Source organism: Antedon bifida, chromosome 8 (genome assembly GCF_963402885.1).
Source record: "Antedon bifida chromosome 8, ecAntBifi1.1, whole genome shotgun sequence".
Lineage (NCBI taxonomy): Eukaryota > Metazoa > Echinodermata > Crinoidea > Comatulida > Antedonidae > Antedon > Antedon bifida.
In genome coordinates, this window is record NC_136233.1 from 23,352,267 (window position 1) to 23,373,404 (window position 21,138).

The 21,138-nt window shown below is 34.5% G+C and overlaps 2 protein-coding genes and 1 long non-coding RNA gene across 4 annotated transcripts in view; 1 reads left to right on the forward strand and 2 right to left on the reverse strand.

Annotated features, from left to right (window-relative positions):
- LOC144849911 (uncharacterized) overlaps positions 1–21,138 on the reverse strand; it is a 76,053-nt gene that overhangs the window by 33,840 nt on the left and 21,075 nt on the right. The window lies entirely within an intron of this gene.
- Positions 246–7,077, reverse strand: LOC144849917 (V-set and immunoglobulin domain-containing protein 1-like). 2 transcript variants are annotated; one of them, XM_078707041.1, is made up of 7 exons: positions 6,936–7,077; positions 6,414–6,475; positions 5,680–6,021; positions 5,112–5,402; positions 4,642–4,799; positions 4,308–4,340; positions 246–4,167 (listed from the first exon to the last, which is right to left on the reverse strand). In XM_078707041.1, exons 2-7 carry the CDS (start codon positions 6,466–6,468, stop codon positions 4,054–4,056), a joined length of 993 nt encoding a protein of 330 aa, XP_078563167.1. In that variant the 5' UTR covers positions 6,469–6,475; positions 6,936–7,077; the 3' UTR covers positions 246–4,053. The 2 variants fall into 2 exon arrangements, with proteins under 2 accessions (XP_078563167.1, XP_078563166.1); XM_078707040.1 differs by having other exon boundaries at positions 246–4,170.
- LOC144849922 (uncharacterized) lies at positions 6,665–18,500 on the forward strand. The gene is made up of 5 exons (XR_013614013.1): positions 6,665–6,713; positions 17,020–17,046; positions 17,305–17,355; positions 17,666–17,755; positions 18,311–18,500. It is a non-coding gene; the product is annotated as an uncharacterized LOC144849922 (long non-coding RNA).

Here is a 21,138-nt window from a genome sequence, read left to right on the forward strand (position 1 = left end):
TAGCTTTACCAGTTAGTACACTTTGTAAAAGCAAGGTCCAGTGTTCTTTAGGCCATTTAAGATTTGCGGCAATTTTCAATTTTCTACCTCTTGGGTAGGGTCGGCAAAGACCATTGTAACAGTTACTAATTTCACAAACAAATATTTAAAATAATAAAAATTTAACTAGATATAAAACCATAAACCTATCGATTTAAGTTAAAGTTAAATTTAAAGTTCTTCCCGGATGACCCCCACTTTCTGTTACATGCAAGGCACAAACAGAAGATAGGCAATACAAAGGATAAGTTATATAATCTAATCTACGTTTTATTCTTCAAACAGAAAAGCAAAAAGATAACAAAATCAATTAAAATGATTATAAAGATAAAGATTAATTAATAATATAAAATAATTATCAAAGTATAAGATGGTGGTAACACACAATCAAAATACATAAAGCAATTCAAGACTTACAAATATAGCTGAGCCCAAGGCTAATATAAAGCTTTACTTCAGTTGTTCAAAACAGTCAAACAGACTTCTAGATACTTCAATAGACTTTAACAGCATTTAGTTTAGCTATCTCAGTATTCGTATTAGGACTGATTAAATATGGTTAATGTACCACTATTTATATTCTTATGCAGGATATATGGGGTGATCATAATGATCTCATCAAATAACTTAAAGATGATGAAATTGGTTTTAAGATGAAATTCAAATGACATCATCATCTTAGTATGAAGTTGTTGTAACAATTTCCTTATATGGAATATCAAACAAGTGTCTCTGACAACTTGAGTTATGAGCAGTCTCATAGGTACAATTACTAACAACCTGGTTACTGAACTTTAGTCTAGTCTACAGCCAATATATATATATAAACAGTATAATACTCTGGTAAAGTGATAATAAGGCCAAAAAAAAAATATTATTGTGTTGGCCACGCCCGACCGACCCTAAACTGCCGAAAATGAAGGTCGGCTTTTTTTTTTTTTTTTTTTTTTTTGAGCCAAACGGCGATTTTGAAACCAAATGGTGAAAAAATATTGTCTTATTTGCCAAATTGGCGAACATATTTCACCTCCGCCGGACTGTAAAAAAGAAGCGTGCAACCAACCGTGAATCAATCACGTGATAACCGGAATACGCGATTATTAATTTTTGGGGGATCCAAGTTTAAATTAAATAAACACTTTGATTACACAGTGGTTGAGACAGGTTTTTAATAGTTATCACATTTTTAAACACCCTCATAATTAATGGACTCTACCAATGTTGATCTGCAGCAAAAGAACAACAGATCGTACATCGCACGAGGTTGTTGATGCGGTGTTTTTTGGTTTTACTGTACAGTACTACGATCCGATTACGGACTTGTTAAATGATTTAAAAGGCATGGGTTCGCCAAGCAAGTAGGCCTATATACGTTTAATAAAAATGTACCTAAGATTGTCGTAAGCTCTTTTGTTCAAACTTGTTATTTATATAGCGATAATCCATCCGTTCCGGCATGCACGCTAGGCTTCTAGCCGGACCTCTAGCCTCGATCGATCGATGTCGCTGGTGGGGAATTTCCCCGCGATAAGAAATCGGTGAAATATGGCTCATAAAACGGCCTACATTTTAATGTTATATCTTTGTGCCAGTGTAATTACGTATGGATAAAACAATATAAAATTCAATATTTTTCATCTAGAATAATATGTTAACTTGCGTAATGTAGCATTAACACGGAAATAGTTTATTTCGATCTTGATTGTTTTTGTTGGCTTTAAAAATGGTAGCTAGGGCTAGCCTAGGCATTTTTGCCTCAAAAAGCTAGGCCTATTACGTTTATTTAATAAACCTTTTTTAAACTTTTGTTGAAACAATTATTGCTAGCGTGAGCCTAGGGTGCTATGAAAAGTGTTTAAAAGTCTTTTTGTATCAATTGTGTAAATTGTTTATTATTTTGCCGGCAACACATTTTTGGTCTGAAAAAAAAAAAAAAAAAAAAAAAAAACTTTTCCTACCGACCTACCCATTTTTAGGATTTACCCAAAACGTGGCCAACACAATAATTTTTTTTTTTGGCCTAATATAATAATATAATAGTATAAATGTATCTCCTAACAATCACCTTTGATCCTGAAGAGCTATAATAGATTCAAAATTAGCATTATTTTGACAATATTTTATAACTTTTTCAACTAAAACGCGCGCCAATGGTCTAAATCAACGTGTTCGTATGACGTCATTTTAATTTTAAATGATGTTAATCTTTTTTTAAAATGACTAGAAAGGCTTTAAAATCATAATTCAAGAGAAAAACACATGATTTTGATGCTCCGTGCGCACCTTACGCGTAAAATTTTTCGCGCGCGTGGGAATTTTTGACATGCTCAAAATGTCATAATCAGCGTAGAATGATTAGAAATTAATTTTGCGCATTTTAAAATTTTAATTGCGCGTGCGCGCGTAACTTCTTGTGAAACATGCCATTTTTAATCCATAGAAAGTTTGCCTTTGATATGACTTAAATTTTCACCAAGTGTCAATAAAAATGACTTTTGGTTTATAATCTATGACCAATCATTGAAATTCATAAAATCGCGCGTAACAACTTACGCTGCGCGACTCTAATGTCATTAAAAATATGAAGGTGCACAATTTCACGTAAATTTCCATATGTTGACCAAGTTATGAAATGTCATGTTTACAAGAATGACAGATATGCGTGACACAAAATTCTGGGAAAGAAAGAAGAATAACAAAGAAGATAAAAAAAGAAACGTGACAATAACAAGGGTTATCCGCAACTAAGTTGCGGATAACTTGCGGATAACCAAAAAAGAAAAAAGAAAAGATGATTTCATAGAGTTACAAGGAGTTATCCGCTGAATGCGGATAACTAATGAAACAGGACAGTTACAAGGAGTTATCCGCTGAATGCGGATAACTAATAATTGGTTTACAAATTATTGATAGCCTACACATGACTGTTGAAGAGTAATGAGAGTACCGTATGGAATATCAATAAACCAAGAAATAACATAAGACAATTGATTTAGACTGGGTTTACAAGATCTGTGATTGTAAAATTAATAATCGTAATATACATACAACTTTAGAGTAAATCAGTGCAAACTCAAATCAAACTCAGAAATATAAAAGCGCGAGTATGTCAAATCAATTTTAACTTACGCAGATGGAAAATGGCAGCAAGCAACCAATGCACATCTCATAAGCGAAATAAAATTAATAATAATATAAAAGAACAAGCGTATTGGTGGTGTACTTATGCATTAAAACATTACATTCAAAGTAATGAGTCAAAGTTGGTATACTAAAGCAAATTTATTCTACAACAACTTATTCATTTGAATAAACTGTTGGTTACTTTTGTTTGATGGTTTTCTTCTTTATATCACATGTTGCGTTATACCGTGGTTCTGTCAGTTTCACTATAATTAGAACTTATAAGTATGATATTCCATTAAAGATGTATTGTCCCTTTGACCAATTCCAAAAAAATTTAAAAAAAAAGATTTCGAAAAAAAGTGGGTCATTTTGAAGTATCATAATAGTTATTAACTTTCACCAAAAATTAGTCCAAAAAAATATCATTTAACTGAAATACAGACGTTTTTTTGTTCAAAAAATAACTTTGACTTCCAGTCAAAGTTTTTGATAAAAACATATCTCATAATGCAACGCGCTTGTTTGGCTACTCTGTATGCATAATAATAAAACTTTCTCGCGATCTGTGTCAGAACACCTTCTCAATCGTGACGAGTTGTAAACAATCCTAATTAGCATCATGCATAATGTATACTCGTGGTTTGAAATCTTTGTTTACTTTCATTCGCGACGATTTTCCAGACGAAATGTAATCAAATTAATTTACCTGTTAATTATGTAAACTTGTTGTTTTTGGCTCGAATTTTCGACTTAAAGTGAATAACTTTAATATTACTTTGATATGGCCAATTTAAATTTAGAATATTTTGACCTTCATTTTTTGTGTTTCAAGGGACAATACATCTTTAACAATAATTAATACTGTATTAATTTATCTTGAATAATGTATTATTTTTTGTTTTTCTTTTCTTTAACATTTACATATACAGCTTGCTTATCGTCTTTCTTCTGCAAATCTTGATACGTGTGGCTATCTGTCTCTCCAGTGTAAGTCGTATACGCCTGCTGCAAAAATAATACTTATTTATTACATGGAACAAGAAGAATGAAAATAAGAATGTAAGACTTTATTGGCTGTATGATTAAGGTAATAATGATGATGACAAATAAAAGTGAATAATTAAAGTATATAGCACCCTTACCCCTGATTGATTGTCGTTGTTCGAAGTAGGTACCTTTAAAATAGTAGTAAATAATAGTATAATAATATAACAAAATAATAGTAAATAAAGTTAGTTTGTTAGTTTGGGGTGCATTTGAAATTTATCATGTGACTACTGTTGATGATCATCTTAATATGTCTGCTGCCATCTATAGTCTACCTTTGGGACATCCCATGATTCCATTTACAGTAAGAGCACATGTACACAACGAATAAAGAACAAGTAAACTAACGATAATTGTAGAACTTTATTTATAAAAAATAAATCAACAAAATACAACTACTATTGCAGTATTGTCTGAATTATACTTTACCTGAGATTTTGACTTCCTCAATTTGCTGATACCGAAAACCACAAGCAAACATAAAATGAATCCAATGATCAATCCACCAACAAACGTCATTCCAACAACAAGACCAGTTGAACTGCAGACAACCTCACCACTCTTTGGAACTTCTGTAGTACTTAAAACTAAACAATTTAATAATAGGATCAGTGTTTCCATGTGTTTTCTACAATACTTAGCGTTTACAAAATATTATATAAATTAATTTTATTATTATGTATTTTAAAGATTTAGATTTTAATGAGAATGCTTTTTTATACTTTTTAGCTAGATGAATTGTAAATGAATTTGTATTGTATAGTTTGCCTTTTATAAGGAACCGGCATTAAATATGGCATGCTCTTTGTTGGTCGGCCTTCAGAAAATGCTTATGATCCAAAAACAATATGTCTATTAATATGCATTCAATCAACAAAAGCAAGTTTATTTCAACCAACCTACGAACAGTATGGCAGTATTACTAAGTTTCCCATCTGTTCCTCTATGAGCATCATTCTCAGCTCTACACTGATACACTCCCTCATCTGTCTCATTGACATTATTAATCGTTAATGTTGCATTAAAAGACGGATACTTTACTGTATCAGACACATCAAGTGTGACGTCATCTTTGATCCATGTGATGGTAATTGGTGTTGGTACACCAACAAGATCAGAACATGTAAATGTCACAGTTTCTGTTGCGTTGACAGACAATTCTGTTGGATTTAGAACTGGTTTTTTAAGATCTGTAAAGGCAAAATAAATAATCTTACATTCACCATACGGGACCTTTTTTATCTTCTAACTTAACAACAGCATGATTTCTTAAAATGGCGTTCTTGTTTTTGACCAAGGTTATTAATAAGTATGATTTTGTGCGTTTGATACGCAATTTATTCTGAAAATAAATGTAATTGATTTATCGTAACTGGTAGCATTAAAAGGTAAATGTAAATATTATTATAAACATGGCGATTATTTTTAATAGATCACAGTTAAAATTATATAATTTTTAGTACTTACATTGAACATTCAGTTTTCCAAAATGTTCACCAGTGTCAATTGTTGAATCAATAATTCTACATAGATAGTATCCATCATCAGATAACACTGTGTTTGCAATGGTGAGAGTAACTACATCAGTTTGTGTGGTATTAACGGTGTATCTACCATTTGTATTTGTGACAAGAGTATTAATAAGTTGGTTTATTTCCATTCCTGTTGATGTGCTATTGTGCCACTGAACAGCAAAAAGTGTTTTTGTTGAATCACTAATTGTGTAATTACAGATGACAACAGCATCTTCACCTAATGTAACATTAGCATCTTGTACATTGACTACGGGTTCAGTTTGACAAATTATAACTAAATACATAAAAATGAATGAATTTACAGTATATAATTGGTTATCAATTAGCAGATCAGTCAACTAATCTATTGCATTCATTAAACTTCATTAAACAAAAATAATTATGAACAAAAAATTACCAAAAAAGCATTTCTAAATTAATAAACCACCAAAATTGTCCTACTGCATTTTAAGATACTGTATGTTTTTGGCATGAAACATTTCAGTCAAACTAATCTATGATTAGGCCTTATACAAGGATACACATGTTCTCAGAGATTGGTTTACACTATAATTTAAACCGTTTGTAGGCCCTATAAACTCAATGAAAAATAATATACACATTATCTTTACGATTGCGTGTTTACCTTTTGTGAAAGAAATTGATATTTTCAATATGTGTACTTACAACCACAAAGTTGAACAATCAGGAGAATTATCGCACCTTTACATTTCGCCTCCATTACAAATCTGTAAAATATGAAATCCCACTTTATTATAGATGTAGATGACAATTTCACCTATTATTGTCTAGAACTCTACCACAATCTACCGTACTATTTTATACCGAATTAGACCTACATTCTGATTTTACTCTGTCATTGTTATGATAGTGGATTTCTTTTCAGATGTGTGGTATATTATTTTTACTTCCTCCATAGTGAAGGCTACTACTATTTATCGTCAATGTAAAATTGATTAAATCAAGGTAAAATTGATCTTTTTTTGAAAAAATGAAAACATTATTCAAATAATTTAAAGTAGTTTGACAAGTTAAGTATATTGTTGATATATCAATACTTAGATCATAATATTGATCAAACGTCGAGAAACTAAACGTTAGGCATTTATACCAACATATTGATTTCGCATTGCAAACCTTCAAACAATATTAGGCCTAAGTTGTATAATAACAAGATTTAAAACAAACCTGTAACATTAATTTTGTCTGCTAAATGTCTATGCCTTGACCAAATACAGTGTGTAGGTTTTGTGGGGTCGGAGTGCGGGAGGTTAGTAGCAATCTCTAATGAGACACTGTGAGAATACCATACACTTACCGTACTTTATTGTTCAATTTAAGGTAAGTTATAGTGCGGAGGGATATCTAGGATCAGATGTCGGATATCATACTGTACACCCACACACAAACTATTGTTCAGAACTGGATTGAATTGGATATATTTTGATTTATGCATATGCGCTATTTCCTGTTATTTATAGCTTTGTATTCACCTTATTTTTAAGATGTTTGTCTCCCTCATTACCCAATTTCTTACTATTCGCACACATTTCTGGCTGTAAGAAGCTGCATTCCCGCGGCAGTTGTACGTGTTTTTAGGTACAAGATATTTTAATAAAATGGTTTTCTATTGTTTTACTGAGTGTGTGCTTTGATTTCAATAATTCGATATGAACGAACAATAAGCCTATACATTACAGCATGAGAGGAAGAGTAAATATAACTAGATCAAAATGAAATTGGTTTGGCAATAATCCGCATTGCTGGCACTGCAGTATAAGAACAATACATATTTTACATGAGGTAATTTCCAGATTGCTCATAAAATCAACGGTCAACTAGTTCTCCTGCTTTCCAAGGTTCATCCTTTTATAGACGGTATAACTGGTGGAGAAACTGGTAACTAAAGTAGTCTCTTCCTTGCACTAAAGTAGTTTCTTCCTTGCACTAAACCTTGACGTGGTGGATTGGCTTGCGTGTTTTGTTGATCCGGAGAGCTATACTGGCGGGAGCCTCGGCTCCTGGTAGGGTTACCCAAGCCAGACAGGTCAAAGGGGAGAAACCAGACGAAGATAGTGCAACCAAACCCATGGCGCGACTGTTCCAGCATCTGGCGGCAAAGTGGTAGTTGTAACCTCTGTGTCTGGAAGTAGCTTTCGACAAGTTATAACTATTTTTTAACTGGCTTTAGAATTGGCGAGCGCAGTCAGTATATTCAGCCACCGAAAGATTTAAATGACTACACAATTTTCCCGACGTTCATCCCGCATCGCTCGTCGCGCGGTTAACCAAGGAGCGCGTTCTACCGCTGTCTTGGATTCTCCAGCGGAGTCCGAAAAGTCAGCTAGAGATCCAAAAACAAAAACAAAAATGAACCTGCTGAAATGCAAAAACTTCATCATTATCTCAACCTTTAATGTTCGTACTTTGAACACCATCAATCAGATACCTGAACTTATTGCAAACTCGATAAATTGGAAAATTGACGTTGTGTGTATTCAAGAACATCGCATATTTCACGAAGCCAACGAACTAGAATACAAAGATGCTGGCAAAGGTTGGACCCTCATCACAAGCTCTGCTACAAAAAATGACATAAATGCTACCATAGGAGGCCTCGGCTTACTCCTAAGCCCCAGAGCAATTAAATCCCTTAACAAAATCGAAAAAATCAACTCCAGAATTATTATTGCAAACTTCAACGGTAACCCAGAAACCACAATTATCTCTTGCTACAGTCCTACAAACGTAGCAGATGAAGACTTGGTCACTCAATTCTACATCGAACTATCCTCGTTAATTAGAGATGTTCCAAAACATAATCTGTTATTGATTGGAGGAGATTTCAACGCTCAAATCAGTATGGAAAATAACAAAACTTTTTCCTTTCATGATCAGACAAACCGAAACGGTGAACATTTTCGGGAGTTTGCTGTTGAAAACCGGCTGCTGGTTCTGAATACCAAGTTTCAAAAGAGAATGGGTAAACTTTGGACCTTCCAATATGTAAACGGTAGAAAAGCTCAACTTGACTACCTTCTTATAAACCACAAATGGAAAAACAGCTGCTTAAACTGCGAAGCATATAACAGTTTTGCCAGTGTGATATCAGATCATCGCATCGTTTCCAGCCGTATAAGACTGAGTCTTCGAGCAAACAACAAAAAACTTGATAATCCTCCGCCATATTATTGGAAGTCCTTAATACACGATGGTAATACCCTCGAGCGGTTCACCATTGAACTTATAGAAATCGATTTGATGCTCTCCAAGATGAAAGTGTGATCGACAATCCAGATACCACCTATGAAAACTTCGTGAAAGCACACCGGGAAGCCGCTTCCAACTGTATTCCCTTGAAACCTAAAAAAACGCAAAAGAGTACCCTGGGAAACGCAAGCTATTCAAGACCAAGGAGAGAGGATCAAACGATCAGCAACTCGTGAAAATGGTAACCCTAAACCCCAAAACATCTCAAAATTCAACAGAGAGAAGTTACAATTGACGAGGCTCTACCAAATCGAACTGAAAACCTATCTGCAAACTAAGATTGACTCGATTAAGCAATATTCGGTGAATAAGCAATCATCGATGGCCTGGGATACGATTAACGAAATCTCAGGTAGAAAGCGCATCAGTCAAGCAAAGCTGAAAGCCACCAGTCAAAATGATCGTCTAAATCAATGGAAAAACCACTTCAAGAACCTTCTTGGCAACATTCCTAATATAACCAATGTGGAAACCATTGAGCTATTTCCAGCACAGACTGAATCTAACATCAAAATCGGTCCTTTTAACGACGAAGAGAAAAATGGAAAATCCCCAGGACTTGATGGGATTCCTCCTGAAGTGTGGAAAACGAAACATTTTAACAACGTACTCTTGAAGTGTTGCAATGAGGTCTATGTACAAAGACCTATTCATTACTGGACAAGAGGCTACATACTACCATTTCCAAAAAAAGGAGATCTTGGAAAGGCCGAAAACTACAGAAGAATAACTCTCACCTCCATTGCTGCCAAGATCTACAATCTCATGCTCTTGAATAGAATACAACCATGGATCGAGACAATACTTCGTAAAAACCAAAATGGTTTTAGACAGGGACGTTCAGCAAGCAGCCAGATTCTCACAATTATGAGAATACTTGAGGGAGTGCGTGACAAAAGTCTTCCTGCAGTCCTCCTCTTTGTAGATCTTGCAAAAGCCTTCGATTCTATCCATCGTGAAAAGATGCGTGAAATTCTTCTCGTCTACAAAATTCCACTTGAGATTGTCAATGCCATAATGATGCTGTACAAAAACTCGAGTGCCCTGGTTCGTTCTCCAGATGGTGATACTGATCCGTTTCAGGTAAAAGCAGGCGTCCTTCAAGGAGATACTCTCGCTCCATACATCTTCATCATCTGTCTTGATTATGTTCTCCGCTCGGCTATTGATCCACTCAACAAACACGGCTTAACATTGAAGCCAAGAATCAGTAAGAGGTTCCCTGCGACATTGGTTACTGACGCTGATTATGCTGACGATCTAGCCCTGTTGTCGAACACGATCGCTGGAGCAACAACCCTCCTACACGCCCTTGAAAATGCTGCATCCTCAATTGGCCTCTACATAAATGCCAAAAAAAAACAGAAAGTATGAACGTAAACTGTCAAGGTCAAATTCAAACTAGCTCCGGATACGCTCAAAAAACAAGTCGACCAGTTCACCTATCTTGGCAGCAACATTGCCTCAACAGCAAAAGACATTGATATACGTATCAGCAAAGCCTGGTCAGCTCTCAAACGCCTGACTGTCATATGGAAGTCCAACATCTCAAACAACATGAAGGAAAATTTCTTTAAGACTAAACAGTCGAGTCTGTCCTTCTCTACGGGTCATCGACATGGACCCTAACTAAGAAACTTGAAAACACTCTAAACGGAACATATACCAGGATGCTACGAGCCATTCTTAACGTTTCGTGGCAAGAGCACCTCCCGAACGCTCAGCTATATGGGAATCTTCGCAAGATCACCGATGTCATCAAAGAAAGAAAGAAGAGTCCGGTATTTTGTATGGCGCGCCGCTAGAGCTATACTTTTGATGATATCGTCGCGTTTGAAATCGGTCGCGCTATTGTGTATGGATCGAGCGGAATATACATTTTTCGTTTATATAGATTTAATTGATATTTTTTAGGAACTAGATTATTTATGTGGATATTTTTTACTTGGTTAATAAATATTTATTATCAATCATTAAATTAATTTTTTTTTTGTATTTTACAGGTCTCGGAAAAGGACTGTGTCTTTTAAAAATGGCCATTTCTAAACACGTTTAAATATATTAGGCATAATGTTATATTAGGCATATAATAATTTACCTCTATTTATATGTACTGTAATTAATATATTATATAGAGAATATACGTCTGTCGTGTCTTTTATTATGCAAACAATTACGTATGGTTTTAGGATATTAATAAAATGTATAGATAATATGCCGTTATAATCAATCCACCGGGCCATACAGACTATGATGTACAATGATAGATGTGAGAATAATAATGTATTAATAAAGGTGGACACGATTTTCAGAGAGGTAATCTGCACTGATATTTAAACATTTAGATTTACGAACGGCGTATGAATGTGAGACACTGAGTTGCACTTACTTAATTACAATTTACATTAAATGATTATTATAAATGAAGAAATAAAAGATATTCAAATTAAAATCTATAGTATCGCCGACGTATATACGTAAATTATATATAAATCATACTGTCAAATTATAGAAACAGTGCTTTATTCAGAATTATTATGGATAAGCAAGCCTGAGCTACAGCGATTTTAATTGCTTTTGCTTATCCTTGCCTCCTTAGATTTCCACTACAACAAACGTACGTGTTTTTTCCATGATTTGACACACTAACAAGTGCGTGTTTTTTAAAAAGGGGAAAAGCCCGTCAGCAAAATAACGTACCGTATTGTTAGAGGAAACAGCTGCACGATCATAGAAGGCGCATCTCCAATATGGCTTTTAAACATTAGAAATAAAAATATACACGTGATTTGCCTCAACAATAATCATTATACACTTAATATTATCCTACATAACGAATAGAAATAAAATATAAATAAAAATAAGGTGATCGAATAGTATGTTGTTAACGACATGGATATGATATAATCTGCCACAGTATGCATAAGCATAATGGATACGCTGGCTTTACGGGCTATATTGTAAAAATTATTGTTTTTAAATAAATTGTTGTCTTTTACGTAGGCCTAATTGTTTGCATAATAAAAGACACGACAGACGTATATTCTCTATATAGTATATTAATTACAGCACATATAAATAGAGGTGAATTATTATATGCCTAATATAACATTATGCCTAATAGTAATATAATATTTAAACGTGTTTAAAAATGGCCATTTTGAAAGACACAGTCCTTCTCCGAGACCTGTAAAATACACAAAAAATTAATTTAATGATTGGTAATACATATTTATTAACCAAGTAAAAAATATCCACATAAATAATCTAGTTCCTAAAAGATATCAATTAAATCTATATAAACGAAAAATGTATATCCCGCTCTAGTATGCATTCCGCTCGATCCATACAAAATAGCGCGACCGATTTCAAACGCGACCGATATCATTAAAAGTATAGCTCTAGCGGCGCGCCATACAAAATACCGGAAGTTGATTTTATAGCGACCGATTTCAAACGCGACCGATTTCAGACGCGACCGATTTCATCGTAAACCATACCTAGCCTACTAAAACAGGAATAGTGTATCATTATTAAAATATTACACCAATTATTATTATTATATAAAAATTGATTAAATTATTTTCTGCATAGGCCTCTAGGTTAGGGCTAAGCATATTAGCTAAAGTTTAATTTTAGGCCTAGTATTACGATTCTCACACGCGCTCCAGAATTCTCTCGCAATTTTTTTCCTTTGCGGCATGTTATTTGATCGGCATACCCTTTTATTCACCGCCAGTTATTGAACTTGTCCTGGCCATCTCTGTTCATTTTATTTGCGAGAGAGGTACACGTGTTGATTTCCTAGAGAATGGAATGTCAAAAATGTCTTTGGCACTCCGGTCAGAGAGAAGTCTGTGCGTTGCTGCTGAAACCACGTGCTATATAGGAGGGGAATCGCCACAAGGCCAAATCCTCTCAGGGCAGAATCACTCCGCCGCTACTTGCTAAATAGTAAAGAGGGATTTTCCATCTCTCGGGTCTACCGGATCGAGGCGCGAGGGTGTGACAAAATATTATTTTCCCTCTGCTATGTTCGAGAGACATGTTAAATTAATTGTAAAGTGAACACGCTCGAAATGCCAACAAACATGGCAGTCATTTGATGATAAGTGTCGCTATAACAATTATTGTTTATCGAAAGACTGTCGTTCAGATTTTAAAAATATGACGCATACCGAATTACGGATGCACAACTTTTGAACAGTTTGGGCACTTTTGTAAAAGTAAAATTTGACACGATATGACTTGAATGAAAAAAAACCGTTAAATCGTTACATAAAAATAAACATGTTGATTGTATTGAAACTATTTAGATACGCTAGGCCTATTATACAAATATAAAATTGATTATTATGCCTATAATATAGCATAATAGCACGTTACGATATGCCTCGCACCTGTTTGAAATTGTAAACTACATGCCTCGCATGCCTCGCACTTTTGGAAATGATAAAATGATGCCTCGCACAAATATTTGGCGTGCCGCGCATGCCTCGCTTGCCTCGCTGCCTCGCACATTGTCAACACTCAATTATATGGTAAAATTGGTCACTAAACATATTGGTATAACTAACATTTTGATTGCATGGTGGCCATTTTGAATACCAAGATGGCTTCCATTAAAATGGTGGACCTTAAAGTTTCGTTTTTGGAGGCATCTACAATTTTAGAGCAAAGTATATGTAGTTTGCGCCATTTTTGCACACTGAGTGAGCAAGCAGATATTTTTCACTAGTAGATGCTTCTGCATCTCCAATAAAAAGTAAGTACTGTAGGCCTATTTATAATCAAATTAAATTAATAAACATATTATCATAATAATAATACTGTTTATTTTCCATTATGATTTAGGCCCAAGCACAGATAGAGTAGGTAGCCTGACTGACTCTGTAGGCCTACCGTAGGCATTGACTAGGCACCTAGACATAGCTTTATTAGGCTAGGCATAAGCTAAAGTTTAGGCTTGGATTCCAAGATTTATTGAATAAATATAAATGAATAAATGATGGTCATGGAATAGAAAATGGGTTCTTAAGATTGCTTCTTTTATTAGAGCTCCAGTAGGATGGATTGGAGCGCATGTGTTCTGTGTCAGCGTGATGGCGGAGATGATCTAATAGTGCCATCTGCAAACTTTAATCCAAAAGTATGTGGGTATGCAGAATTAGCAAGGAACATAAACAACTTTATTAATGAGGTCTACCATTACCAAATAAGATCAGTACGGTCACACTGCAAAATGTCCATCCAGATGTATATGCTCAGTTCACAAAAGGCTTCTTTACTGCAGCACAGAAGTCGAACAGGAAGTTTTCCCATATAGTTTTGGACCATAACCATGAACAAATCAATGCCAAAATCAGGAGTCGGAGGAACCATTGGGCTTACTGAAAATGATGAATCCCTTGCAAAGTGGCTGGTGGCAGGTCCTGAAGTCTATTGAATGATAGAAGAATTCGAGGGCAATTCAAAAGACTACCCAAGTCGGATACCATTCTAGAACATCATGACTATAACAAAAGTGCACAGAAATATTTTATTAACGATGTAAAGGCAATGTATAATTGCTTAGCTCAGTTTGGCAACCCATTCATGGATGATAGTGAAGATTTGTACGCATGGGATACAAAGCTAGTACCTGGTATTAAAGCAGTTAAAAACTTACATGCTGTTGAAGCCATGGGGAAAGAGCAGTTTGAAACTTATATGAATTCTCGAATTTTAAAAACGAGTCATTTCGGATACCATCAAGAGGAACAACATGCAAATCTTTAAATGTGCAAACCCAAAGCCTAATACAAAGAAAGACACACGACTAAATGTAGCAAGAAGTGACGCTGCTTTGTACTCAAGACTGTTCATTGCATGCCAAAATAGAGATGGGGATCTCAATGAGTTTTTCTCTCACGAAAACCAAGGAGCACCTCCAAGTCTATAGGACAGTGGAAATCTACGACCAGTCAAGAACAAATCAGGTTATAACTATCTGCAACATATTAGGTTTCTTTAGTGATGTTTGTAATAGTTTTGAAATACCATACACTGATCGACTTAGACGGCTTGGTCTGTTAACTTTGAACTGTCGGCGTGATTACATGTTGGTTTCTTTTGTTGTTAAATGTTAAATGTTAAATGCCTATGTCTATATGGTATAACTGACTGTTCATGTATCGTCGAAGGTGTCTCGGTCAATGCAAGGCATTCCGACTCACTTTTGTTTAGACACCAATTCGCCCGCACCACAGCCTTTAGTAATTCTCCTGTCAATTTATTTCTACGTGTGTGGGCAGTTTTTCCTGATGATGTAAGAAATTCAGCAGTTGAGGTCTCCTTAACATGCTTTTTTTCGAAAGTCCGACATTACCTCACTGAAAGAGATGCTGTTTCCAATTTTTAATCTTTTATCTTTTAAATTTGTATATTTATGTACCGATCCCTTATACTCATTTATTTTGAGTCTTAGATACTTTTTATAAGCTTGTACAAATGTTTTTCTTGGTGCAATATTTTTTATATTTCGATGTTTTTTAAGGGGCAACTGACTCTTTGAGTTATATTAATTGTTTTGCTTTAGTTGCCCCTGACCATTGTGCTCTGTTTCTGTTCTGTTATGTATCTGTGTTTTGGTCGAATAAATAAATGAAATGAAAATGAAATGAAATGAAACATAATAAATTTATCCATCAGTGAATCTTCAATTTCAACCGGGAAGGACAGAATCTGGTGATCTTGATGATTTGTATGGTACAGTAGTAGTTTTTTTGCAGGTATTGTAGATACCATTTTGGCTATCGAGCACACAGCGCAGAATGAAGCACCATTAGTTGATGCCAAGGTGTTAGATGGACCAGCAATAATCAATATGCTCAGGCCCAATGATTTGAAGACATTCATTGAGTATATCAAGTGTCGTACAACCATATATAGACCATCAACTTCGATCAGTGACACGACTAGATTTGGTTTTCGAAAGATACTTTAACGACAGTTTAAAGTCCGGTACGCATTCAAACTGCGGCTCTGGTGTAAGGAGGGTCGTCAAAGCCAGCGGGAGCATGCCCAAAAATTGGACCACATTTTTAAGATGTGATGACAACAAATCAGAGTTGGTTTCATTAATTGTAATTAATTAATTGCAATATTTTCTTATTGATTTGTTATTGTATACATTTATAAAAACCAAGGGGTGCAGTCAGAAAATATAGTTTGATATACCAGTGTATTCCAAAACATAGAGAAATTCTCTTTTGAATGTTGTATTTGAGAATAACTTTGTTTAGACTCGCTGCTAATCAATAGAAAAGGCCAAAATAGAATATACATTGTAGGATTTTAACCTTAAACATTACCTTACAAAACATACCAAGCTATCTTTACATGGTTATGATCACACATTGTAGTTTTTTAATATACTGTAATAGCCTGGTTGTAGTACAAATTTTTGCGGGAAAAAGAGTAAAGGAATATTGTGTGTTATAGGTATAAGTGTGTGTGTGTTATATAGGCCAACATTTAAAAGTGCTGTAAAAACAATTGCCCAATACCCTGGGATGGGGATTTTTTTTTCTGACATTCTCTACATATGGTATAATCTATAAAAAAAATATTTTCCTTTACTTTTTTCCCACAAATGTGTATATTAACTGTTCTGCACCCATGCTATAAACTTCTGACCCAACAATTAATTCTATGGTGATGTGTTATTATTTCTTGAAAATTACTTGTGCCATCTGAATTAGCAGATTACCATGAAAGAGACATTGATTACAGTAGCCAGCTACAGTACTTATGATGGCCATGAAAATAATTTTTGTTTGTGTATGGTTAGTGTGTGTGTGTGGTGTCAAAGTGATAAACTTATATGCTACTGCGACTTCCCATAATTCATATTCAAATACAGTATTTGTTTCTGTTTGCTAATAATAATTCCATATAGGCTGAATAGCCACCATCAGTATTGATTAATTAATTAAATGATTTTTGTTTTTTGATTTTTTAGACTCACCATCTAATTCATCAACACCAGGTAAGATGTAATTCAGTTAATTCTAAATTATTATGATTGTCTCATATTATATTGACATTTTTTTAATTTCGTTTATGTTCCTTTTACCAAATTCCCATCAAAGATTATTGGCAATTGATTGCTTATGTATTATTCTATTATCATTACCAAAATTATGTCATACTATGTATTGCTTACAATGAACACTGATTCTAATCTAAATACGGAAACTTACTCCAACTCTTATACATTAGATTTCAATCATTTTGATTTTTGTAGTAGAAGAAGAAGAATCCTGTATGGCCACCTCACGCTTGAGTCCAAGTTCAAGTAATCTTTATTATGTTTTTTACATCTAGTATAAAACAAAATTGGTTGCTGGTTATGAGTTAAAGAAACGGATACCAAATAAAAAGCAATTAGGCATATAAAACAAATATAAGAACAAATACAAATGACATAGAGAAAATGGAAACTATAAAATATAAAGAAAAAAAGACGAACAACCATCTGATTGTATTAAAAAAAATGAAGATAAAAAGGTATAATATAAAAACCGATTTAGCATAAAAAAAATCGGGGCAAGTACTCTAAATAGCTTTAAACACCTATGCTAATAGTAATACCCTTCATTTCACAGGTGACAAAAGACAAGGTTGGAGAATTTTGATCGCTGGTGGTGTCTTGTGTTGTGTGTTCATTATTATTACAGTAATATTGGCTTTATTAAGTAAGTTTATCATGAAAATGCTTTTACTGTAAAGTACTGACAATGGCCATACAGATTGGGCACTATATCAAAGTGTAAAAATAAGGAAAATTAAGTCTATATGTAGGCCTACCACCGTATATAAAAGCAAGTGTATAAAAACATCACTTCCAAAACAAATTCATTCAAACTTGCTGACAATAATAATTAACATACATACACATACATATTGGTGGCAGATGATAATTCAACTGGTAAATTATTAATTTCTGAAACAAGCTTTTGAGCTTAAAGTGTTATTTTATTTTATATGGAGAGCAATAAATATTACAGTTAAAATTTTAAAAAAAAGTGTACCAAAGTTAGCTAGTTTGCGGTACATCCTGCATTTTCAAAAGGAAATATAGTATGGTTGAGAATGCCTCGATGTTTTTGCATGCTACAATCTTCTTCTGGAAAATGCTAGAAGATGAGTCAAATATAATGTAGCACAGTCTAAGGTACAAGACAATACACTGGTAATGTGTGAACTGTAATTGTTCATATAATTTGCATTACTTTTTTTTGTTTTTTCAGGTGATGATCGTGTCTTTCATATGTATTGCTGGTTTCCTAGTTTTGTTGGTTTTAATGTTAATTTATTGTTTGTGTTAGTAAATTCATTTACAGTTATACAATTTTAGCTATATACCTACATAACTAATTCCTTCTATTAAAATAACTTTCTAATCCCAGAATCCTCTACCTCCTGCAGCAGTATTTCATTGCTTTAAATAATCGTTTCCTTTCATTATGAAAACAAGCAAAGCTAAAAACAAGACTGTGAGCAAAACCGAAAATAAATATTAATCATTTTCACTAGTTTTAAATCTGTGATACTTTTTTAATTAGTTTATAATCTATAATGCTGTCAACATTTTCATTTCAATGATTTGTTTAAAAAAAACACATTTTACAATTTTTAATTCATAGTTTGTTGATTTAATTGAAATGAACCAACATTTCTTTCCACTTTCTCAAGTTGTTCATGACTAGTTTCATTAGTTTACTAATTCTGTACCAAACAAATTTCTGAATTTATTTCCAGATCTAACAAAGAATCCTAGGTGAATTGTTTTATCTAATCAAACCTTATTGCCATAAATTATACTAATAAAATAATACAGTAGTTGTCACATATGTTATGTTAATATGCTAATTATCTTTGTTTGTTATTTGCTAATTATGCAAACTACGTTACGCTCGGTGAATTAATAAAACAGTTGAATTAAAAGAACCGTGTTGACGAGTCACACTTGTAATATGGTGTCAGAATAGTGGAAATTCACTCAAAATGGAATCGTTGAAATTTAAGCCGCCTCCACCCTTCGATTTTGATGGTCCTAGTGTGTCTGCTGCTTGGAAAAGGTGGAAACAGAGATTTACATTCTTTCTGAAAGCGACTGGCAGTGCACGTAAAAGTGGTGAAATAAAGGTAGCAATTTTAATTACTACACTGGAAGGGCGTGGCTTAGATATTTACAACAACTTTACGTTCACTGATCTTGTAGGTGAACCGGGTCAGGAAGGTTATGTCCCAGCAGAGGACAATAATGATTTTGATACAGTAATGTCGAAGTATGATGAATACTGTAATAAACGGGACCCGATAATGGCGTTACGAGCGCAATATTGGCAATATGAACGACCCGAAGGTCAGGGTTTGGATGAGTTTGTGAATGACTTAAGAACAATGGCGGTGAATTGTAAATTTGTGGATCAAGACGGTACGATTCGTGATAAGCTTTTCTTCAGTGTAACAAATCCAGTGATGAAAATGAAAGTTATGGGCGATGATGGCAACGCTACACTTGATACTGTGATACACCGAATGAGAACTTTTGAGAGTTCTAGACGCGAGCTTGAAATGGCCGGTGTTGCGAGTGATTATAAGCCGAAGGTTCATGCATTGAGAAAAACCAAATTCCATAAACATAAGCCAAGGGTTAGTGGTCAACAGAATCATCAGTTTACAGATGCAGCCAAAATTAAATGTAGCAGGTGCGGTTCTTCACATCTACCTCGTCAGTGTCCAGCTTATGGTAAAACATGCTACAGGTGTAAGGGTTTGAATCATTTTCAATCTGTGTGCACCAAACGTTTTTCCCGAGGACGCGGTCGTGGACATGGCAGAGCTGTACATACAATGGATGAGCAGTATATTGTTGCCGAAGGTGTAAGTGATCCTAATGACTTATACATTGACACTTTAACTGTTGAAGATAAAAATGGGTACTTTTATATAGACACTCTAAGAGATAACAATGACAAGAACGCTTGGTTCTATGATGTGTTTGTGGGAGGTAATGTGTTAAAGATGAAGCTTGACACGGGAGCAGGTGTTAACTGCATACCACTGGAAACATTTAGAAAGTTACCAGGACATAAGAACATTAAAGTATATCATTCTAAAACTAACCTATATAGTTATAGTGATGAAATTGTAAAACATATTGGTAAAGTTACTCTAAATGTAAAAGTTGATAACATCCAACATGATTATGACTTCTTTATTACTAATGTTGATGGTCCACCTATACTTGGATTGAAAGCATGTAGGGAGCTTGGTCTGATCAAACGTGGTAACAATATGACGTGTAGTGATAATGTGATAAATAATAAATATGTACATGCACTAACTAAAGATTCTTTGATTCGAGAGAATCGTGATGTATTTACAGGTTTAGGTAAATATCAAGATCCTTATGACATCAAGTTGAAAAGTGGTGTTTCTCCAGTAGTCCATCCACCCCGCAGGGTGCCACTTAGTCTGCATACCAAGCTGAAAGAGAAACTTGACGATATGGAGAAGAGAGGTGTGATTAAGCGGACAGACAAACCAACAGATTGGGTCAACAGCCTAGTGATAGTGGAGAAACGAGACGGATCCTTGAGGTTGTGTTTGGATCCACGTGATTTGAACAAGGCCATTAGACGTGAACATCATATGATACCGACCGGTAAGGACGTAGTGAGTCACCTGTCAGGTAAAACACTTTTCACTGTCTTTGACCAGAAAGATGCGTACTGGCAAGTTCCTCTTACTGACGCTAGCGCAGATATATGTACATTCAATACTCCCTTTGGACGATTCAGTTTTCTAAGAATGCCATTTGGTATCTGCAGTGCTAGTGAGGTGTTACAGAAACGAAATCAGCAAATATTTGGTCATATACCTAATGTACACATAATATCTGATGATATGATTATAGCTACAGGTAGTGAAGCAGAGCATAATGCAACAATACAGAGGGTGATGGATACGGCCAGAGCGAACAATGCCAAATTCAATGGAAGCAAGCTCAAGTATAAACAGTCTGAATTGGTGTTCATGGGAAACGTGGTGAGTGCCGATGGACAGAAAC